Below are 17,490 nucleotides of genomic sequence, written 5' to 3' on the forward strand. Positions count from 1 at the left end.
AGCAATTCTTCAAACAGCTCTTGTTTATTCACAGGCCAGAACAGAACTGAACTGAAGGGTTCAGCCAGCCTGCTTATACAGAGCTCCACTACAACACAACAGTAACCACTTTCTGTAACTATCCAATCACTGAACACCACTTTCAATCCCTTATTTGCATATGTGGACCTGAGTGAAAACTATCTACAGTATCCCCCTACTGGCCCAAGGTGAGAACTTCAGTACATAACAGTAACTAAAACATCAGTAAAAATGTCAGCTTTCAGCTAAAAGGGGAAAAGAAGAAATAAATAATATCACAACACATACCTGCCAGTAGCATTTAAAGGCTGGCCTGTGAGTTTATTAAAACCACCAGGTCCATAATCCCACAAAATTCTTTCAGCGGCAATGAAGTATCTTCTTTCCTGACCACTCTGTGAAGACCCGGTAATGTTTTGACCGCAAGCCTTGATGTTGTAGAATCCCATCATACCAGCTACAGTGTAGGAAAGGACACACAAGAAGTCTTTAATTTGATCTGGTTTCACCATGCAATCAATTATGCTAATGCTGTAATTTCCAAACTAGGTTGTCAAGGGGCACAGTAGCGTGCCAAAAGAGTACCAACATTATGAATCACAAGTTGGGAGAAAGGTGAGGTAGAAAAACAACAAACAAACAAATGGAGCCAAAATTGTCAAGGGGATGGAACAATTTCCCTTATGAGCAAAGGTTACAATATTGTGAAAAGGGGAGATTCCATGCTAGGGATTATTAGAAAAGGACCTGAGAACTGCCAATATCATAAGGCTGTTATTGTTAAGTTGTGGGTGAACATATCAGATGACTCAGCGATTCTTCAAACAGCTCTTGTTTATTCACAGACCCAGAACAGAACTGAACGGTTCAGCCAGCCTGCTTATATAGAGCTCCACTACAATGCAACAGTAACAACTTTCTGTAACTATCCAATCACTGAACGTCACTTTCAATTCCTTGTTTGCATATGTGGACCTGAGTGAAAACTATCTACAGTATCCCCCTGCTGGCCCAGGGTGAGAACTTCAGTACATAACAGTTATAGAAATCTGCAGTGCGACTGCATTTGGAACACTGTGCACAGCTCTGGTGGCCTAACCTCAAAAAGGTTCAGAAAGGGGTCAACTAGAATGATCAAGGCTGCAATGGAGCAATGCCCCTATTGATGAAAGGTCAAAGTATTTGGGCCCCTTTCGTTTAGAGAAAATATGAGTAAGAGAAGGACGTGTTGGAGGAGTCTAAAATGATGTGTGGTGTGAAGAAAGTGGATAGGGAAAGTTTTTCTCCTTTCATAATGCTAGAGCTTGGGGGAATCCAATGAAGTTGAATGTTGGAACATTCAGGACCCAGAAAAGAAGGTCCTTTACAAAGCACATAGTTAAACTATGGAATTTGCTGCCACAGCAAATACTGATAGCTGTCAACTTGGATGGCTTTAAAAGACGCTGGAGCTGGTAATAGTAGCCCTGTGCGAGGTCTTATAAAAACTCTCAGCACCCTTAACAGGCTTCAGTAAATCTCTGGGGCAACCCAGGGCTGTTAAAATGGCACAAGAGTGCTTTAAATGGTGTGAATGCGACCTAATTATTTAAAACAGGATGAAGTCTAGGAGAGATGGGCTGGAGACAGAGGCGCAGAAAGTATCAGTTCACTGCCATCTTTTGTCTGGACAAGTGGCTCATTGGGAGCTCTCCGTGGCGCTGCAACAATGGACCTGCCTTGCTGTCTGGCATGCCTTGCCCCATGGGCTCCTCCTGGGAACCAGAACACGGTACGAGTGCCAAGTCAGGTTGGTTAAATGCTGGTTTTATTGGTTGGTTCCCTCTACTGTTTAACTTGTGCTTTGACTTATTTGTTTGTTTTCATTAAATTTCTATACCGCCCTCCATCTGAGACTCACAGTGTATAAAAACAAATATATATACACATAACATAGTAACAAACCAACCAACCAAATACCCCCCAGTTTAAAAAGCCATGGATCATTTAATTAGCCAAAGGCCTGGGAGAACAGGAATGTTTTTGCTTGGTGCCTTAAGATATGTAACAAAGGCACCAGGCAAGCCTCCCTGGGAAGAACATTCCACAAACGGGGAGCGACTGCAGAAAAGGTCCATTGTCATATTGCCACTCTCTGGACGTCTTGTGAAGGATGGGAACACAAAAGGCCTCAGACTGATGATTGTAGGCTCCGGTTTGGTTCATATGGGGATTTATGGCTGTTCATAATACTTTTTTAAAAAATGTTGTGCTGTTTGAAGGACCTGCTGTGGCTGCCTGGTTATTATTGCTTGTCATTTTGAGCACTTTTTAATTTAGATGCCGCCTATACAGTCCTGCAACAAACAGGCAAACAACAGGAAAACATTAGTCCCAACTGGCAGCCGCCAGAAGCAGCAATTATTGTGGAACAGAGCCTGTTATTGTTATATGGCTTTTTTAAAAAAAAGTTTACACAATACATTTCTGGAATCATTTCAAGGTTGATGCACTGTGTAGAATGTCAACTTCTTTGCTTAGAAACCTTTGCTGATATGCCACCTTTTGTGCATTTATGTCTTTTTGTTCCCATGTCCTACTGTAACTCATCCTGTACCCTCAGCCTATGCACACATTACAACTGAAACAAATGCATATCAGTTCCCTGTTTATTCATCCTTCCAGTTCCTCCCCCCCTTTTTTTTGTTTCCTTGGTGTTGAATCTGTAAGTTCCTTGGGGCAGAGCCCTGTACTCCGCTCTGTACAGCACTATTCACACCGATGCTGATACAGTGGTACCTCGGGTTACATAAGCTTCAGGTTACAGACTTCGTTAACCCAGAAATATTACCTCGGGTTAAGAACTTTGCTTCAGGATGAGAACAGAAATCGTGCACCGGCGGCGCGGCAGCAGCAGGAGGCCCCATTAGCTAAAGTGGTCTTCAGGTTAAGAACAGTTTCAGGTTAAGAATGGACCTACGGAATGAATTAAGTACTTAACCCGAGGTACCACTGTATATAAAATATTACTAGCAGTAGTAGTTGTTCTGGCCCAACTGCAATGTCTATTGACCTTTCTCGAATGGTGCATAGATACCTTGTATGTGATGATCGACTTGACAGGTCAAAAGCCACTTCCCAGCATTCTCTGCCATCATTTCTGCTGTCACAAAAGTGGCCGGAAAGAGGCTGATGACATCCATCCTGTGGCCTCTGTTAAGCAAAGTATGGCCGAAGAACTCTGCAGAGTGAACGTCGATCTCGGTCCCCATCCCAAACAAATGCCAGGACACCAATTCACCAGTGCACATCTCCAGGCCAGGGAGGTTTCCAAAAACATAACCGTTAATTGCTGGAAACATATAACACAATATAAGAAAAGATAATCCATGAGTTACAGGGATATGAATGACAGGGACATTCATTTTAAAACAGCTAATGTGTGCCACATTTAAGATTTTCCTTCTTGTTCTCTATTTCACTAACGTAATGGAAGCAAAATGGCTTCAAACGAAGTCATCATCACCCTTTTCTCCTTTGTTTAAAGATAAAGAGTGGCTGGGGAAACCCAGCCAGAAGGACGGGGTATAAATAAAAAAAAATTATTATTATTATTATTATAACAAGAAAGATATGAAATTTAAAGGTGAAAAGAAGAAGAGAATAAGAAAAAGAAAAAAAGAAAACCAAGGGGACGTGAGATAAAAGGAAGAAAAACAGAGAAGGGAAAAGTTGGGCAGTTGGAAGAGATCCCCATGCTTCAAGATGGGGTTCGAGATGGATTCTGGGGTCTAGACACTGACAGCTGTGGGCCAGGAGTAGATGTCTGAGGTAAGCACAGTTATGAGTCCAGAAGTCAGCACCAAAGAGCAAGATTGCCTCAGAAGTGGTGGACTCCCCTTCATTAAAGGTTTTAAAAGCAGAAGCTGGATGGCCACTCTTGTGGGGCTGCTGTAGTAGTGCATTTCCTGCATTCACAGGGGGTTGTACTAGATGATATTTGAGGTCCCTTCCAATTCTATGAATGGAATTCAACATAGCACTAAGCGGGGTGTTCAGGTGGAGAAGGAGATCTGCTCATGCAACAAGACTTTCCCAGCTTTTCTCCCTCTGCTGCACCTTTTTCTTGTGCAGCAGAAAGTCCTCTTGTACAAGTGGACCACCTCATTCCATGCATTCAACAACTTATTTGCATCCCACCCTACAATTCTAAAGACAGGACATGGTGAACGGCAGGAGGCAGCATTTAGGAACAAGCCAGCTGTCAGAACCCAAGAATACAGGAAGACACCAGAGCTCAGGGACAACTAGAACAGGAAGACCTTCAAACTCTTTCGTGCCCAGGGGGATCCTATGGACAGCCTGCCTGATGGGGTCAGTCCAGGGTCTGAGGATGCTAAAGTGCTTAGAATGATGCTGCAACTTGCAGTTCAGGGTTTCACCACAAGGAGAAGCTGCACACAAACCCAGAGGCCCTCCATTCAAGTCCTAGGGACTCATGGCGAAAGGAAGGGGTCAGCAAACTTTTTCAGCAGGGGGCCGGTCCACTGTCCCTCAGACCTTGTGGTGGGCCGGACTATATTTTGAAAGGGAAAAAAATGAACAAATTCCTATGCCCCACAAATAGCCCAGAGATGAATTTTAAATAAAAGCGCACATTCTGCCCATGTAAAAACACCAGGCAGACCCCACAAATAGAGATGCATTTTAAATAAAAGGACACATTCTACTCATGTAAAAACACACTGATTCCCGGACCATCCGCAAGCCGGATTTAGAATGTGATTGGGCAGAATCCGAGACCAGGGAGAAGAGTCGGTGAAAGAAGACTGGAAGAAATTTAAGGACTATTTAAAGAAATATTGTAAAATGAATGAATGTTAGAAAGATGTTGGATAGAAACTAAGTGGTTTCCAGCTGTAATGCTGGAGACATGAAAAAAGGATTATAAATGGGTAAAAGTTTAATGGTAAGGATTTGCTGAACTAACAGGTTGAACTGGAATACAAAGAAGGGAAGTATGAGGAGGTCAGAATAAATAAGGGTATGGAAGTTATGTCATTGAAAATTAATGTGTGTTTTTAATTGTTTATTATTCTGTATGTTTATTTTTCATTTTTTTTCTTATATCCAAAAAACTTTTAATAAATATCTTATTAAAAAAAAAGAATGTGATTGGGCCGGATCCGGCCCCTGGGCCTTAGTTTGCCTACCCATGATGAAAGGCATTTCACAATGGGTTGCTTGCCTAACCTCTGCTTTTTCCCCGTAGGAGCTGCTGAGGTGACTCAAAGCTGGGGAACCTGCCTCAGAATGGAACTGAAGGCACCTAGTCCGGCTTGGCCTGTGTTTCAAGCTGCGGGTAGTAGACGAAAGAGGCGGCATTAATATCCTGACACAACCCCAGACTATTTCCTCTCACGAGGAAAGGAAGAGGTGCAGCAGCAATTAGAAGTTGCAACCAAATCTGGCGGCAATTGTAAAACAGGCGTTGTTCTTCCTGTCCTGCAGCACCAGCTCACCGTGCATCTTATTGCTCAGCTGGAAATCTTCGTCCTCTTTATCCACTGTGCTGGGTTCCAAGCAGAAGGTATTTATATTTTCATCCAGGTACCAGCTGAGATTTTCATCTACGATGCTGAACATGAGAGCAAAGCTTTTTGTGGCATTGGCCGCTGGCGCTGAAGCATCATCTAATGTTCCTAAGAAAGCAAACATGTAAAAGGTGTTTGTTTTTTTTACTGTTTTATTAAATTTGCTTAGTAACATAACATTATTATATATATTCTATAACACAAAGAATACAAAACAAAATTCATTCATACTACAGTACATAACTACATAACTATATGGTTTCTGAAAAAAGGCTTACATAACAAAATCAATTCAAAATACCATCCGGTTTACTTTCCCCCCCTTTCCCCCCTCCAGCCCCCCCCCCCAGGTCAGGCCTTCGTTCTTCATATCTTTATCCATGTACACAGTCTGTTCATTCGAGCTTGTATGTTAGGGTTGGCTTCCCCTCTTTCTATCCAGTTCCTGTAAAATGCCCATTTATTTGTGATTCTTTGGCATTTATTTTCCCATCTATCCTCTGACACTATCTGTACGTATTCAAAAACATAATCATTTCATTTTTCTATATTCCATTTGGCCTTTCCTTTCCATCCCTAAGCAATAACTGCCATTCCGGCTAGAACCATAATCTTGTACAACTCTTGCTTATTAAAAGTTTGGTTTTCTGTAAACCCTTTAAGTTAATTTATTTGGAGCCACTTCACATGTTCTAAAAACTCTTGCCTTGAAATCAATCCCGAGTAGGAAATCAGTGTGCAGACTCAAGGCCTAGGTACATATTATGTACGTGAATGATGTTGTTAGCAATTGCACAGGGGGATTCTTTAAAATTATAGACCAAGAACATGGGATAGGCCTTACTCATGAGCAGCACAACAGTACATGGGGAAGGGCCAGGGCCGGCCCATCCATGAAGTAAGGTGAGGTACCTGCCTCAGGTAGCAGAATCTACAGGGGCAGCAAACCCACCTCCAAGGAAAGCATCACCTGCTGCTGTATTTATACTCCAGATTTCTTTTTGGAAAAGCTCTATGCTGCTTTCAGCATTTACAGATTCATAGAAATGTACAGTTGGAAGGGATCCCAGAAAGGTCATCCAGTCATCCTGCAGTGCTGGCATCACAGCTAAAGAACTACAACTAATCCAGAATGTGGCAGCTAGACTGGTGACTGTGAGTGGCTGCCGAGACCACATAACACCGGTCTTGAAAGACCTACATTGGCTACCAGTACATTTCCAAACACAATTCAAAGTGTTGGTGCTGACCTTTAAAGCCTTATAAGGCCTTGGCCCAGTATACCTGAAGGAGCATCTCCACCCCCATTGTTCAGCCCAGACACTGAGGTCCAGCACCGAGGGCCTTCTGGTGGTTCCCTCACTGTGAGAAGTGAGGTTACAGGGAACCAGGCAGAGGGCCTTCTCGGTAGTGGCCCCCTTCCATAAGATGTCAAGGAAATAAACAACTTTTTGACTTTTAGAAGACATCTGAAGGCAGCCCTGTATCAGGTAATTTTTTCATGACTAATGTTTTGCCATTTTATATGTAAGCCGCCCAGGGAAACCTGGCAAGATGGGGGGGGGGATATAAATAATAAAGTTGTTGTTGTTGTTGTTGTTGTTGTTGTTGTTGTCACTATTATAGAATCCCTGACAGGTGGTCATCCAACCTCTGTTTAAAAGAGTCCACCACCTTCCGAAACAGTCTATTCCCCTGTTGAACAGCTCTTACTGCCAGAAAGTTCTCCCTGATGTTTAGTCAGAATCTCCTTTCCTTGTAGTTGGAATCCATTCTACTTTCTGGAGCAGCAGAAAAGCATCCCTTCAAATATTTGAAGATGTCTACCCTATCACCTCTCAGTCTTTTCTTCCCCAGGCTGAACATACCCAACTCCTATCAACATCATTTGCAATAATTGCACTTGTGTGTATCTGCTATAGACAGAACCACCTAAAGGGATGGATGGGAATGCATTGCTCTCCTGCCTTCCCAGCACCAGACTTCATTGCAGCTTCCCAAGAGGGACAAGGCAGTGGGGAGCTTGGCATGGTGTGGGTGCGGTGGCAGAGTCAATCTGTTGTTCCTGCTGCTGCTGCTCCCTCACTGCCTAACTCCCCGCTGCTTTTCCCCTTTCCTCTTCTTCTCAGTAAGCAGCAGTGAAGCATGGCATTTGGAAGGCAGGAGGGCAATGGAACCTCACCTGCTCTGGCTGCAGTTGCAATGAAAAATCACTTTAATAATAATAATAATAATAATAATAATAATAATAATAATAATAATTTATTTATATCCTGCCCTCCCCAGCCGAAGCTGGGCTCAGAGGGGCTAACAGTAAAAGTAAGCACAGCATTCTAAAATCAATTCAGAATCAAATTAATGGCAACCATTGGGCTAGAGTTCTGTGTGGATTACCAAAGGAGGGGGTCAGGCTGTGCCTTGGCCAAAGGCCTGGTGGAACAGCTCTGTCTTGCAGGCCCTGCGGAAAGATGTCAAGTCTCGCAGGGCCCTAGTCTCTTGTGACAGAGCGTTCCACTAGATCAGGGCCACAGCCGAAAAAGCCCTGGCTCTGGTTGAGGCCAGCCTAAACTCCCTGTGGCCTGGGACCTCCAAGATGTTTTTGTTTGAAGATTGTAAAGTCCTCCATGGGACACACCAGGAAAGGCAGTCCCGTAGGTACGAGGGTCCTAGGCCGTATAGGGCTTTAAAGGTTAAAGGTAAAGGGACCCCTGACCATTAGGTCCAGTTGTGACCGACTCTGGGGTTGCAGCGCTCATCTCACTTTATTGGCCGAGGGAGCCAGCGTTTGTCCACTTAAACCTGATCCTGTACTCCACCGGGAGTCAGTGCAGCTGGTATAGCACTGTGTGAATGTGATCCTGTGGCGAGGACCCTGTAAGGAATCTCGCCGCGGCATTCTGCACCCGCTGGAGTTTCTGGGTCAGTCTCAAGGGCAGCCCCACGTAGCGTGAGTTACAATAATCAAGTCTGGAGGTGACTGTCGCATGGATCACAGTGGCTAGGTCAGGGCAAGAGAGGTAAGGAGCCAACTGCTTAGCTTGGCAGAGATGAAAAAATGCCGTTAAAGTACAGGAGCACAGCAGGTAAAAGAGATATGAATTCTGAGGGGTCAGTTAAAAAATATCTTCAAGTTGGCAGGTCAAAAACCTGCTGGAAGAGAAAACTCTTTGTAAGGCTGCAATTCAGGCTTTCAGAGAATACTCTCTCCTTTCCCCCACTCCCCAACTATCAATGGGACTTGATGGGAGGAAATGGTTATTTTAGGTATCTTGGCCCAAAATTGTTTAGGGCTTTCAACATAATAACCAGCAGTGTGAATTGGACACCAGAAATGGGCTAGGCTACTCAGAGGTCATGCAAAGGTACAACTGCTGAACGTATCAGAATTTGTGGATGCAGTCCTGAATTTTTTAACCAAATCTTGCTGCCACAGAGGCACTTGGCATGACATGTTCCGTACCTTTTTGACAAACCACCAGCGGCCCAATTAACCCAGTGCTGATATCTTTTGGCGTGTCGATATGCGAATGGTAAATCCAAGTCAGGCACCGTGGATCTGCCGGTGTAGGGGAAAACTCATCTGTAACCAGCCATGTATATGTATAATTGGAACCAGGGAGAACAAAATCATCAGCCTTGCTTTTGCCACCTGTTCCATCTCGGTAGAGGGCTCCTGAGGAGGAACATAAAAAAAAAAAAGATTGAAGTTCTTTGTGTGCCCTTTTAGACATCTTACACATGAGCATTTTAGTTTGTTCTCTCTCTCTCTCTCTCTCTCTCTCTCTCTCTCTCTCTCTCTCTCTCTCAAAGTTGCTTTGATCACTTTTGCAAAAAGAGAAAAGGTGGGAAAGCGGCTAAGTAAATATAGGGCAGCGCTCAAGTAGGTTTTATTCAGAATAAACCCACTGAAATTAATGAATGTGGTGGGGGCCACTAGAGGGCGCATTGGAAGATGGCCAACAATACCATCTCTCCGACCCACATGGGGTAATTAAGAGGCTGTTATGGGAGTAGGCAGCCTCCCTTGTTGCCCCAAGGAAATGAGGAACACTGCCCTTGCCTGCTGTGCCCATAAATCACCCCCTAATTTGAAAGAAGGGGATGAGGGCCCTAGGCAGAATGCCCCCGTGTGGACATCGACTCTCCTGGACACTGTCTCTGATCGCACACTAGTTGCAGCAATTTGGAATAATTAATTACAAAAGAAGCAAATGCACATATTTCAAGTGAAGAAGGGGAGTCTGCTAATTTAAGTGACCTCTGCGAAAGAAGACGACGGGCTGGAGAAACAGGAATATTTTACGATGAAGATACACCAAAGGCGGGGTATGTTGACAATGGGGCTGAATGGGGGGACGGGACCTTTTTTACTTTCCTTCTATGTGATTTACAAGAACCCCTCCTCATTAGAACTGTCGGTTGAACTGACCCAAGCAGGATGATTAAGGTCTGTGTGGAGATAAACTTTAACCAAAAGTATGCTTTATGGAGACCGAGAAGCAATAAGAGCTTTTGGGAATGGCGCAGCAATTAATTCGGAGTCGCCATCTTGCCAAAGGATTTATAGCCGGGAGGAAGAACGGACTTGGTTTCAGACTGCATTCCTGGTGAATCTCCTCAGAGGTTTTGAGAAAGGAGGCAGATTGGTGAAGATTAATGATGCTAAGACTGTTTTGATGTATGGAAGTGATGTTATATGGAAAACGTCTGGATATGGCTACTGGATAAAAAAAAAATATCCACGCAGGATTACAAACTGTTCTAACCAGCTTGCGGAGTCTATCAGAGGTCACAAAGAGAAAGGAAAAATATATGAAAATAACAACAAGAGATGTGGAAAAATAATAAGAAAGGACTAGATAGTACTGTGAACATCATAAGGTTAGATTTGTGGACATTAAAACAGCAGTAAGAAGCAAGAAGTTGATTGGATCCCTTCGGAACTTGAAATATGGGTACCCCCAAGAAAAAATTAAAATTCGGCTGTGTAATTTGGAATTTATGTAATTTGGTTTGATTTGATGTGATTGGTCGGTTAATAAAAAATTATTCTTAAAAAAAAAAAAAGAAATTAATGAACGTGGCTGTGATGTGAGGTTAGGCACCATTGCCCTGTCCCACCACCTGATACTGGTATAAAAATATTTGGCTTTTGCACAGCCTACTGTACGAAGGCAAGAGTCACATTTATTACTCCACCCACTTTTACCTCTGGCCCCGCCCACCACTGACATGTGACACCCCACCCCCTCGAAGATTCCCTGTGAGGGGATGTGGTCCTCAGGCTAATGAAGTTTCCACACTGCTGGAGTAAATGAACTCTTGGTCTGACCCAGCAGGCCTCTATTACATTCCTCTGCGGACAAATTGATGTGAGCCCAGATCTGAACCGAGGTCTCCTCTGTCAAGTTTCCAACATGCTACCTGAACCACTATACTGGCTCCCAGGAGTAATAGAGGAAAGAGATAGATTCTGAAACAGCAGAAGAGGAAAAGCAAATCTTTGTTTTACCTTCAGAATCTTTCTCGTAGAAGACTCCGTGGGGATGTACAGAATAAGGCCGGGAAGCAAAGTTCTTCAAATGAATAATAAAAGTATCTCTTTCTTCGGCTCTCAGAACTGGACCTAGAAAACCCAGCCAAGATGGTTTGGGGATCTCCTGGGAGTACGTGTCGTCTGTGAATTGTTTGAAAATTGCTTTCTTGTAAACCCGACCTATCCTGTTGGGGCCTCTTCTCACATAGACAATTGCTTCTCTGCAGTAGAAAAGGCAGGGGTGAGTTTAAGTTAATTTTCAATCCATGAATCATATGGAACAGATGAGGACGATGAGATTTGAAACACCAACACAGGCACTCCATGTGTGGGAACCAATCAACTTATGTAGGGGACAGGTAAACACTGAATGCCATCATGTGTCAGGCTGGTTGCCCAGGAATGTACAGTGGTACCTCTGGATGCGAACGGGATCTGTTCCAGAGCCCTGTTCACATCCTGAAGTGAACGCAACCCGCATCTGTGCGTCTGCGTGGGTCACGATTCGCCGCTTCTGCACATGCACATGATGTTATTTTGAGTGTCTGTGCATGTATGAGCAGCGAAACCCAGAAGTAGCGTGCTCTGTTACTTCCAGGTCACAGCGGAGCGCAACCCGAAAATATTCATCCTGAAACTTCTTCAAACCAAGGTACGACTGCACAAAGACAAGGGAATGTTTCTTACTGTCTGCTTTTTATTCAGTATTTACAGAGAGAGGCTATAGAACCCAGCCTCTTGGATAATGGTGTTGTCCCGAGTGAATCTCCACCCCTCGTCTCTCCCACTTCCTCATTCGTCAATCTCATGGTCTCTCCTATGGGTGCGGCTACATGCCCTCTCTCTTTGAGCTCTTTGCTCTCCTACTTTCAAGGCTCGCCGGGTTCTGGAAGAGGGGTGTGTGTCTGGAATGCTTTCTAAAGACACTGTGTCTGTCAGCTGTTGCCTGCCTGGTGCTTCCTCCTCCTCCTCCTCCTCCTCCTCCTCCTCCTCCTCCTCCAATCCCATTATTTCCCAACTTTCCTCCTCATCTGCCTCTGAGCTGTGACCTTCCTGTTGTAAATCTAAACTGTCTTCTTCCTCCTCCTCCCTGGAAGGGTCAAGCTGGGGAGGCGGTCTCCACCATTCCTCCTCTGCCCAGCTCCTGACATCATGATACCATTTCACTAATAATAATACAGTCATGCCTCATGTTACGTCCGCTTCATGTTATGTTCTTTCAGGTTACGTCCTGCGGTGATCCGGAAGTACCGGAAAGGGTTACTTCCAGGTGTTGCTGCTCGCGCATGCGCAGACATGCAAAATGACGCTTGTGCAGAAGCGGCAAATCACAACTCGCGCGTGTGCAGATGCGCCGCTGTGGATTGCGTTCTTTTCATGTTGCGAACAGGCCTCCGGGACAGCTCCTGTTCGCAACCAGAGGTACCACTGGTATAATAATAATAATAATAATACAGTGGTACCTCGAGTTAAGGGACATGGGTGGCGCTGTGGGTTAAACTACAGAGCCTAGGACTTGCCAATCAGAAGGTTGGCGGTTTGAATCCCCGTGATGGGGTGAGCTCCCGTTGCTCGGTCCCTGCTCCTGCCAACCTAGCAGTTCGAAAGCACATCAAAGTGCAAGTAGATAAATAGGTACCGCTCCAGCGGGAAGGTAAACGGCGTTTCTGTGCGCTGCTCTGGTTCGCCAGAAGCGGCTTAGTCATGCTGGCCACACGACCCGGAACCTGTATGCCGGCTCCCTCGGCCAACAAAACGAGATGAGCGCCGCAACCCCAGAGTCGGCCATGACTGGACCTAATAGTCAGGGGTCCCTTTACCTTTACCTCGGGTTAAGTACTTGTTTCGTTCCGGAGGTCCATACTTAACCTGAAACTGTTCTTAACCTGAAGCACCACTTTAGCTAATGGGGCCTCCTGCTGCTGCCATGCCGCCGGAGCACGATTTCTGTTCTCATCCTGAAGCAAAGTTCTTAATCTGAAGCACTATTTCTGGGTTAGCGGAGTCTGTAACCTGAAGTGTATGTAACCTGAAGCGTATGTAACCCGAGGTACCACTGTACCATTTTACACACCTGCTTCAACTAAACATTAATAAGCAGCACAGAGAAAATATGTGAAATGCTGGCAACATTGAGTTAGGTCTTGAGAGTGAATATTTGGAGCTGTTTTCCCCATTTCCTGATGACTTTTCTTTCATTGTCCCATAATGTAAACTAGATCTCTTGTTTGTCTTCTCAGCCCCCACACACCTGGCAAGCATCAATATGTACCTTGCCCTTTGCATGGCACATACATTTATTTTGCAACTCCCGGCCCTACAGGGCTGTAACCATACATAGGGTGTAGGAAACAAACACTGGCTAATGGAGTGGAAAAAGAGGCCAATATGAATTAGTTCACAATTCAATTGCAGAGGCGACTTTGCTGGGAATTTTGACTTCAGTAGCTTAGTTTGCTTAATTAAGGGCCCCTCCATACATCCTTTTTATTGCACATTCACAATGATTTGTGCTCTGGATTCTGCCAAGACACAATCCTACTTTCAACACTGTGCCTGAAAAGGTTTCGGGGCAGCAATACTGCTTCCTTTCCTTTAACTTCCTGCTGTAATCTTGTAACTTTTCATTCTGCAAATTGCCTTCTGGGCAGCAATTATGTTGGAGCATAAGGGGAAGCGTCACACAACAGCTAATAAAGCAGAAACACCCCCCCCACACCTCTAATACACTGTCATTGTGCCAACAATTAGGGTAGCCATACAGTGGTGTTAGGTTGTAGGTGAACATATCAGACGACACAGCGATTCTTCAGACAGCTCTTGTTTATTCACAGGCCAGAACAGAACTGAACTGAAGGGTTCAGCCAACCTGCTTATATAGAGCTCCACTAGAACGCAACAGTAACCATTTTCTGTAACTATCCAATCACTGAATGTCACTTTCAATCCCTTATTTGCATATGTGGACCTGAGTGAAAACTATCTACAGTATTCCCCCTGCTGTGAGAACTTCAGTACATAACAAGTGGCACCTCGGGTTAAGTACTTAATTCATTCTGAGGTCCGTTCTTAACCTGAAACTGTTCTTAACCTGAGGTACCACTTTAGCTAATGGGGCCTCCTGCTGCTGCCGCACCACCAGAGCACGATTTCTGTTTTCATCCTGAAGCAAAGTTCTTAACCTGAGGTACTATTTCTGGGTTAGCGGAGTCTGTAACCTGAAGCGTATGTAAGCTGAAGCATATGTTACCCAAGGTACCACTGTATTTCAAAAAGTGAAAATCTGGACACAAAAGTTGTTCAGCTTTTTTTTTTTTTTTTTTTGGCCAAGCTGTTTAGCTATTTTTGCAAAATCTGAAAAAACAACAACACATTAAGTTTCTGAGCTATTTTAAAGGAAATTCGCCAAAATCTACACTTCTGACATGGGTTGCCATGTCTGGATTTTCATGGACATTCCAGCGATTTCTGCCCGGACACTGTTTCCGACGGCTGAATCCTGGCTATGTCTGGGAAATTCCGGACGTATGGCAACCCTAAACATGTTGCAGAATACACCTACAATAAAACACCAATCTGGAAGGGAGCGTGAGTAGACTTGTCTGGTCTACATTTGATCTGGGGAATGTCTGCAAAGGACTGGTTAGTGCTTTGGAATTCTAAGAATTTGCTACATCCAACACTGCAAACCCTATTGGTCATGAAAAACCATGCTATGCAACAACATTTTAACATGCAACAAAGAGTTAAAATAAACTTAGAAATTCAACTTTTGAAGCCTTTTGAAGAAAAAAAGCACTGAAAATTTAGTGCAGATCCATATAATTGCAGAAAAGCTTCTACCATCACGTATACAAATTGTTCTGTTTATCCATCTCAAACCACTCAGATGAAGCCACATTTCATCGGTGTTATAAAACCTGCGCCTTCCAATGATTTTGTCTACAAGGTTACTTGCAAACACGCAAGCCTATGTAGAGGTCTTTATTTCTCCACGAAGCTTGAAGGCCACAGCAGGCTCTGAAAACATCAAAAACATCAGATGCTTGGCAATCAATAAACATTTCATAAAGCGTGCATCTCCTTTATGCATTGATAATAGGAGCTTTTCTTTTTTTCCTGTGCAAGCATATACATGCTTACTGACTCACAAGCAAGTCCCATTTACTTTAATGTAGCTTACCAGAAGATCGTCTGTAGAATGCCAGCATTGGGTGCTTCTAGACTCACGTTGCACAACTAAAGTTGACAACAACCGCCCCCAAGCCCAAATCTGACTTTCTGTGATAAGGAAAGTGATGGCGGAAAGGCACTGGGGAGAGTGGGGTGATGCTTGCTTGTCAAAATAAATGCTTTAAAAGCTCGTATCATCTAAGCTCCCTAACATTCTGCAAACAAATTAGGATAAATGATCGATACATAGGTTGTCTGGTAGTGACCTTAATCTCTCAAAAATGGTTCTCTTTCTGTCCCAGAGATTTATGCCTGCATTCTGAAGAATTCTGAAGAATTGTCACATGTGAATCGCCTTGCAAGTGCCCCCTTCTCTCTGCTTACACCAGTGGTGTCCAAACTTTTTTCAAAGAGGGCCAGATTTGATGAAGTGAAGGGCTGTGAGGGCCGACCAAAGTTGTTGAGCTTTTTTTAATGATTGAAGTTATTGAGGTTTTTTTTTTAGGATTGAGATAGTTTAGGATTTTACCTCAGGAAATAAACTAATAAACTATCACAGGGGCTGGATTAAACCAACCGGCGTGCCAGATTAGCCCCCCGAAACGGATTTTGGACATGCCTGGCCTACACCAAAGACCCTTCTCAGAAATCTATATTTGGGGTGTGAATGTGTGTGGGGATCAGCAGGGCCACAGTTCAAGGCCCACTTCAACACATTAGCGGCTTGAAACGCTGCAAAGTCAACCCCCACTTCCACTGTGTTTCAAGTCAGACCAGAGAGGGGGCAGAGATGTCTTCACATTACCTGATTTCTTTCCCCACGTCAAACTCCAACTCACTGATGTTGTTGTCTGCACATGTGCTATCATGTGCGCATGCGCAGCCACTGCCTAAAATTTCCGCGCCACAGTTTGATTTTGGCTTCTGTCTTCAAATCAAATGGAAGCTGGTTTGAAGAAAAGCGAAGCTGCTGTGAGGACCGAAGCGCCTGCCTGAAAACAGTCTGAAAAGCACCACCCTGAGTTCATTGGGACTTACTTCTTAGTAAGCGTGTTTAGATTGCAATCTTTACTTCTCCCGATACAAGTACGATAGCTCAACCATAAATACATAATCATCTTGGGGCGTTTAAGTCAAATGCAGTTGAATGGCAGTTGCACTGTGGTACTGAAGCTTAGGAAACTTTGCGTTATTACAAAAGGACCGCAGCACAGGTCTTGATTCCCCTCCAAATCCCTTGGAATTTAATTTAATTTAATTGCTAAGTGTGCAGACCTGTAGCAGTGCGCCTTAAATGCACATTGCAAAAGTGAAACGAGAGGCAGCCTAAAAAAACCTCCTCGCATTGCCGTTTTAACCAGCCTATGCTTCATTCCGATGCATTTTCAGGTTGCTTCAAAAACTTGTTTCATTGCCCCAATATGCTTCTTTGGAGGAAACAAACAGCTTGGAAAGCACTGAGACCAATATGCATCATGTGGGCAAGTGTGAATTAACTACTTTAAAAGCCGACAGTAGAAACTCAGAAGACGCCAGCAGGGACTCCTGCCTTGACTTACTCATCCTCTGTGAGATTTTGTCCTGTGATCAGATTCTCGCCGCTCGGTGCATAGTCCCAGTTCTCCTCCACAATTCCAAGGTAGTACGTCCTGGTAGCCGCTTCTGCTAAAAACAAATGCCAGAAGATTAGGCTGGTTAGAAGGCAGGCAGCTCGCTTCACGAAAGACATTTGTGTGTGTTTGTGTGTGTGTGTGCAACTCAAGCGAGAGGCAGCCAAAGTGCGCTCACCTCAGCCCTGCCCACTCGCATTCCAACTAGTCAGACAGGAGGCAATGGACAAAGCCGTGCCCCTCCCAGGCAGCAATTTGGGGCTGATGAGGGCACAGGCCAGAAAACCTGAGCCAGCTGGCTGAAAAAGGGCCTGTGGTGTGGGGTTGCCATGGCGACGAGCCTCTTGCCAGGCTTTGAAGGCCCGCGTGTGTGAAACTGTGACTTAGGGTTGTTTGTCCCTCGAGCTAAATGAAGAGAGCGCTTTATTTGTAAATTTGGGCGATTCCCCCCCTCCCTCCAGGCGTTCGTACTGTATGAAAAGGATGGTGCAAAAGTGTTATAATGGGGACTTTTTGTCTTCTTCGACTCCTGTCTGTCTGCAGGATGGTATACTGACACGCTCTGACAAGCCTCTCC

General features: G+C 44.4%; 1 protein-coding gene across 1 annotated transcript in view; it reads right to left on the reverse strand.

Annotated features, from left to right (window-relative positions):
- HEPHL1 (hephaestin like 1) overlaps nucleotides 1-17,057 on the reverse strand; it is a 39,312-nt gene extending 22,255 nt beyond the window's left edge. Inside the window, exons 1-6 of the mRNA XM_083500635.1 lie at nucleotides 16,863-17,057; nucleotides 11,107-11,351; nucleotides 9,055-9,267; nucleotides 5,523-5,702; nucleotides 3,098-3,352; nucleotides 310-478 (exon numbers count right to left, since the gene is read on the reverse strand). Of these exons, the coding sequence (XP_083356761.1) occupies nucleotides 310-478; nucleotides 3,098-3,352; nucleotides 5,523-5,702; nucleotides 9,055-9,267; nucleotides 11,107-11,351; nucleotides 16,863-17,032 (1,232 nt within the window). The 5' untranslated portion in view covers nucleotides 17,033-17,057. The remainder of the gene's footprint in view (nucleotides 1-309; nucleotides 479-3,097; nucleotides 3,353-5,522; nucleotides 5,703-9,054; nucleotides 9,268-11,106; nucleotides 11,352-16,862) is intronic.
- Between the last annotated feature and the right edge of the window lie 433 nt (nucleotides 17,058-17,490).

This window comes from Podarcis liolepis (genome assembly GCF_965112155.1).
Source record: "Podarcis liolepis genome assembly, chromosome: 4".
Classification (NCBI taxonomy): Eukaryota; Metazoa; Chordata; class Lepidosauria; order Squamata; family Lacertidae; genus Podarcis; species Podarcis liolepis.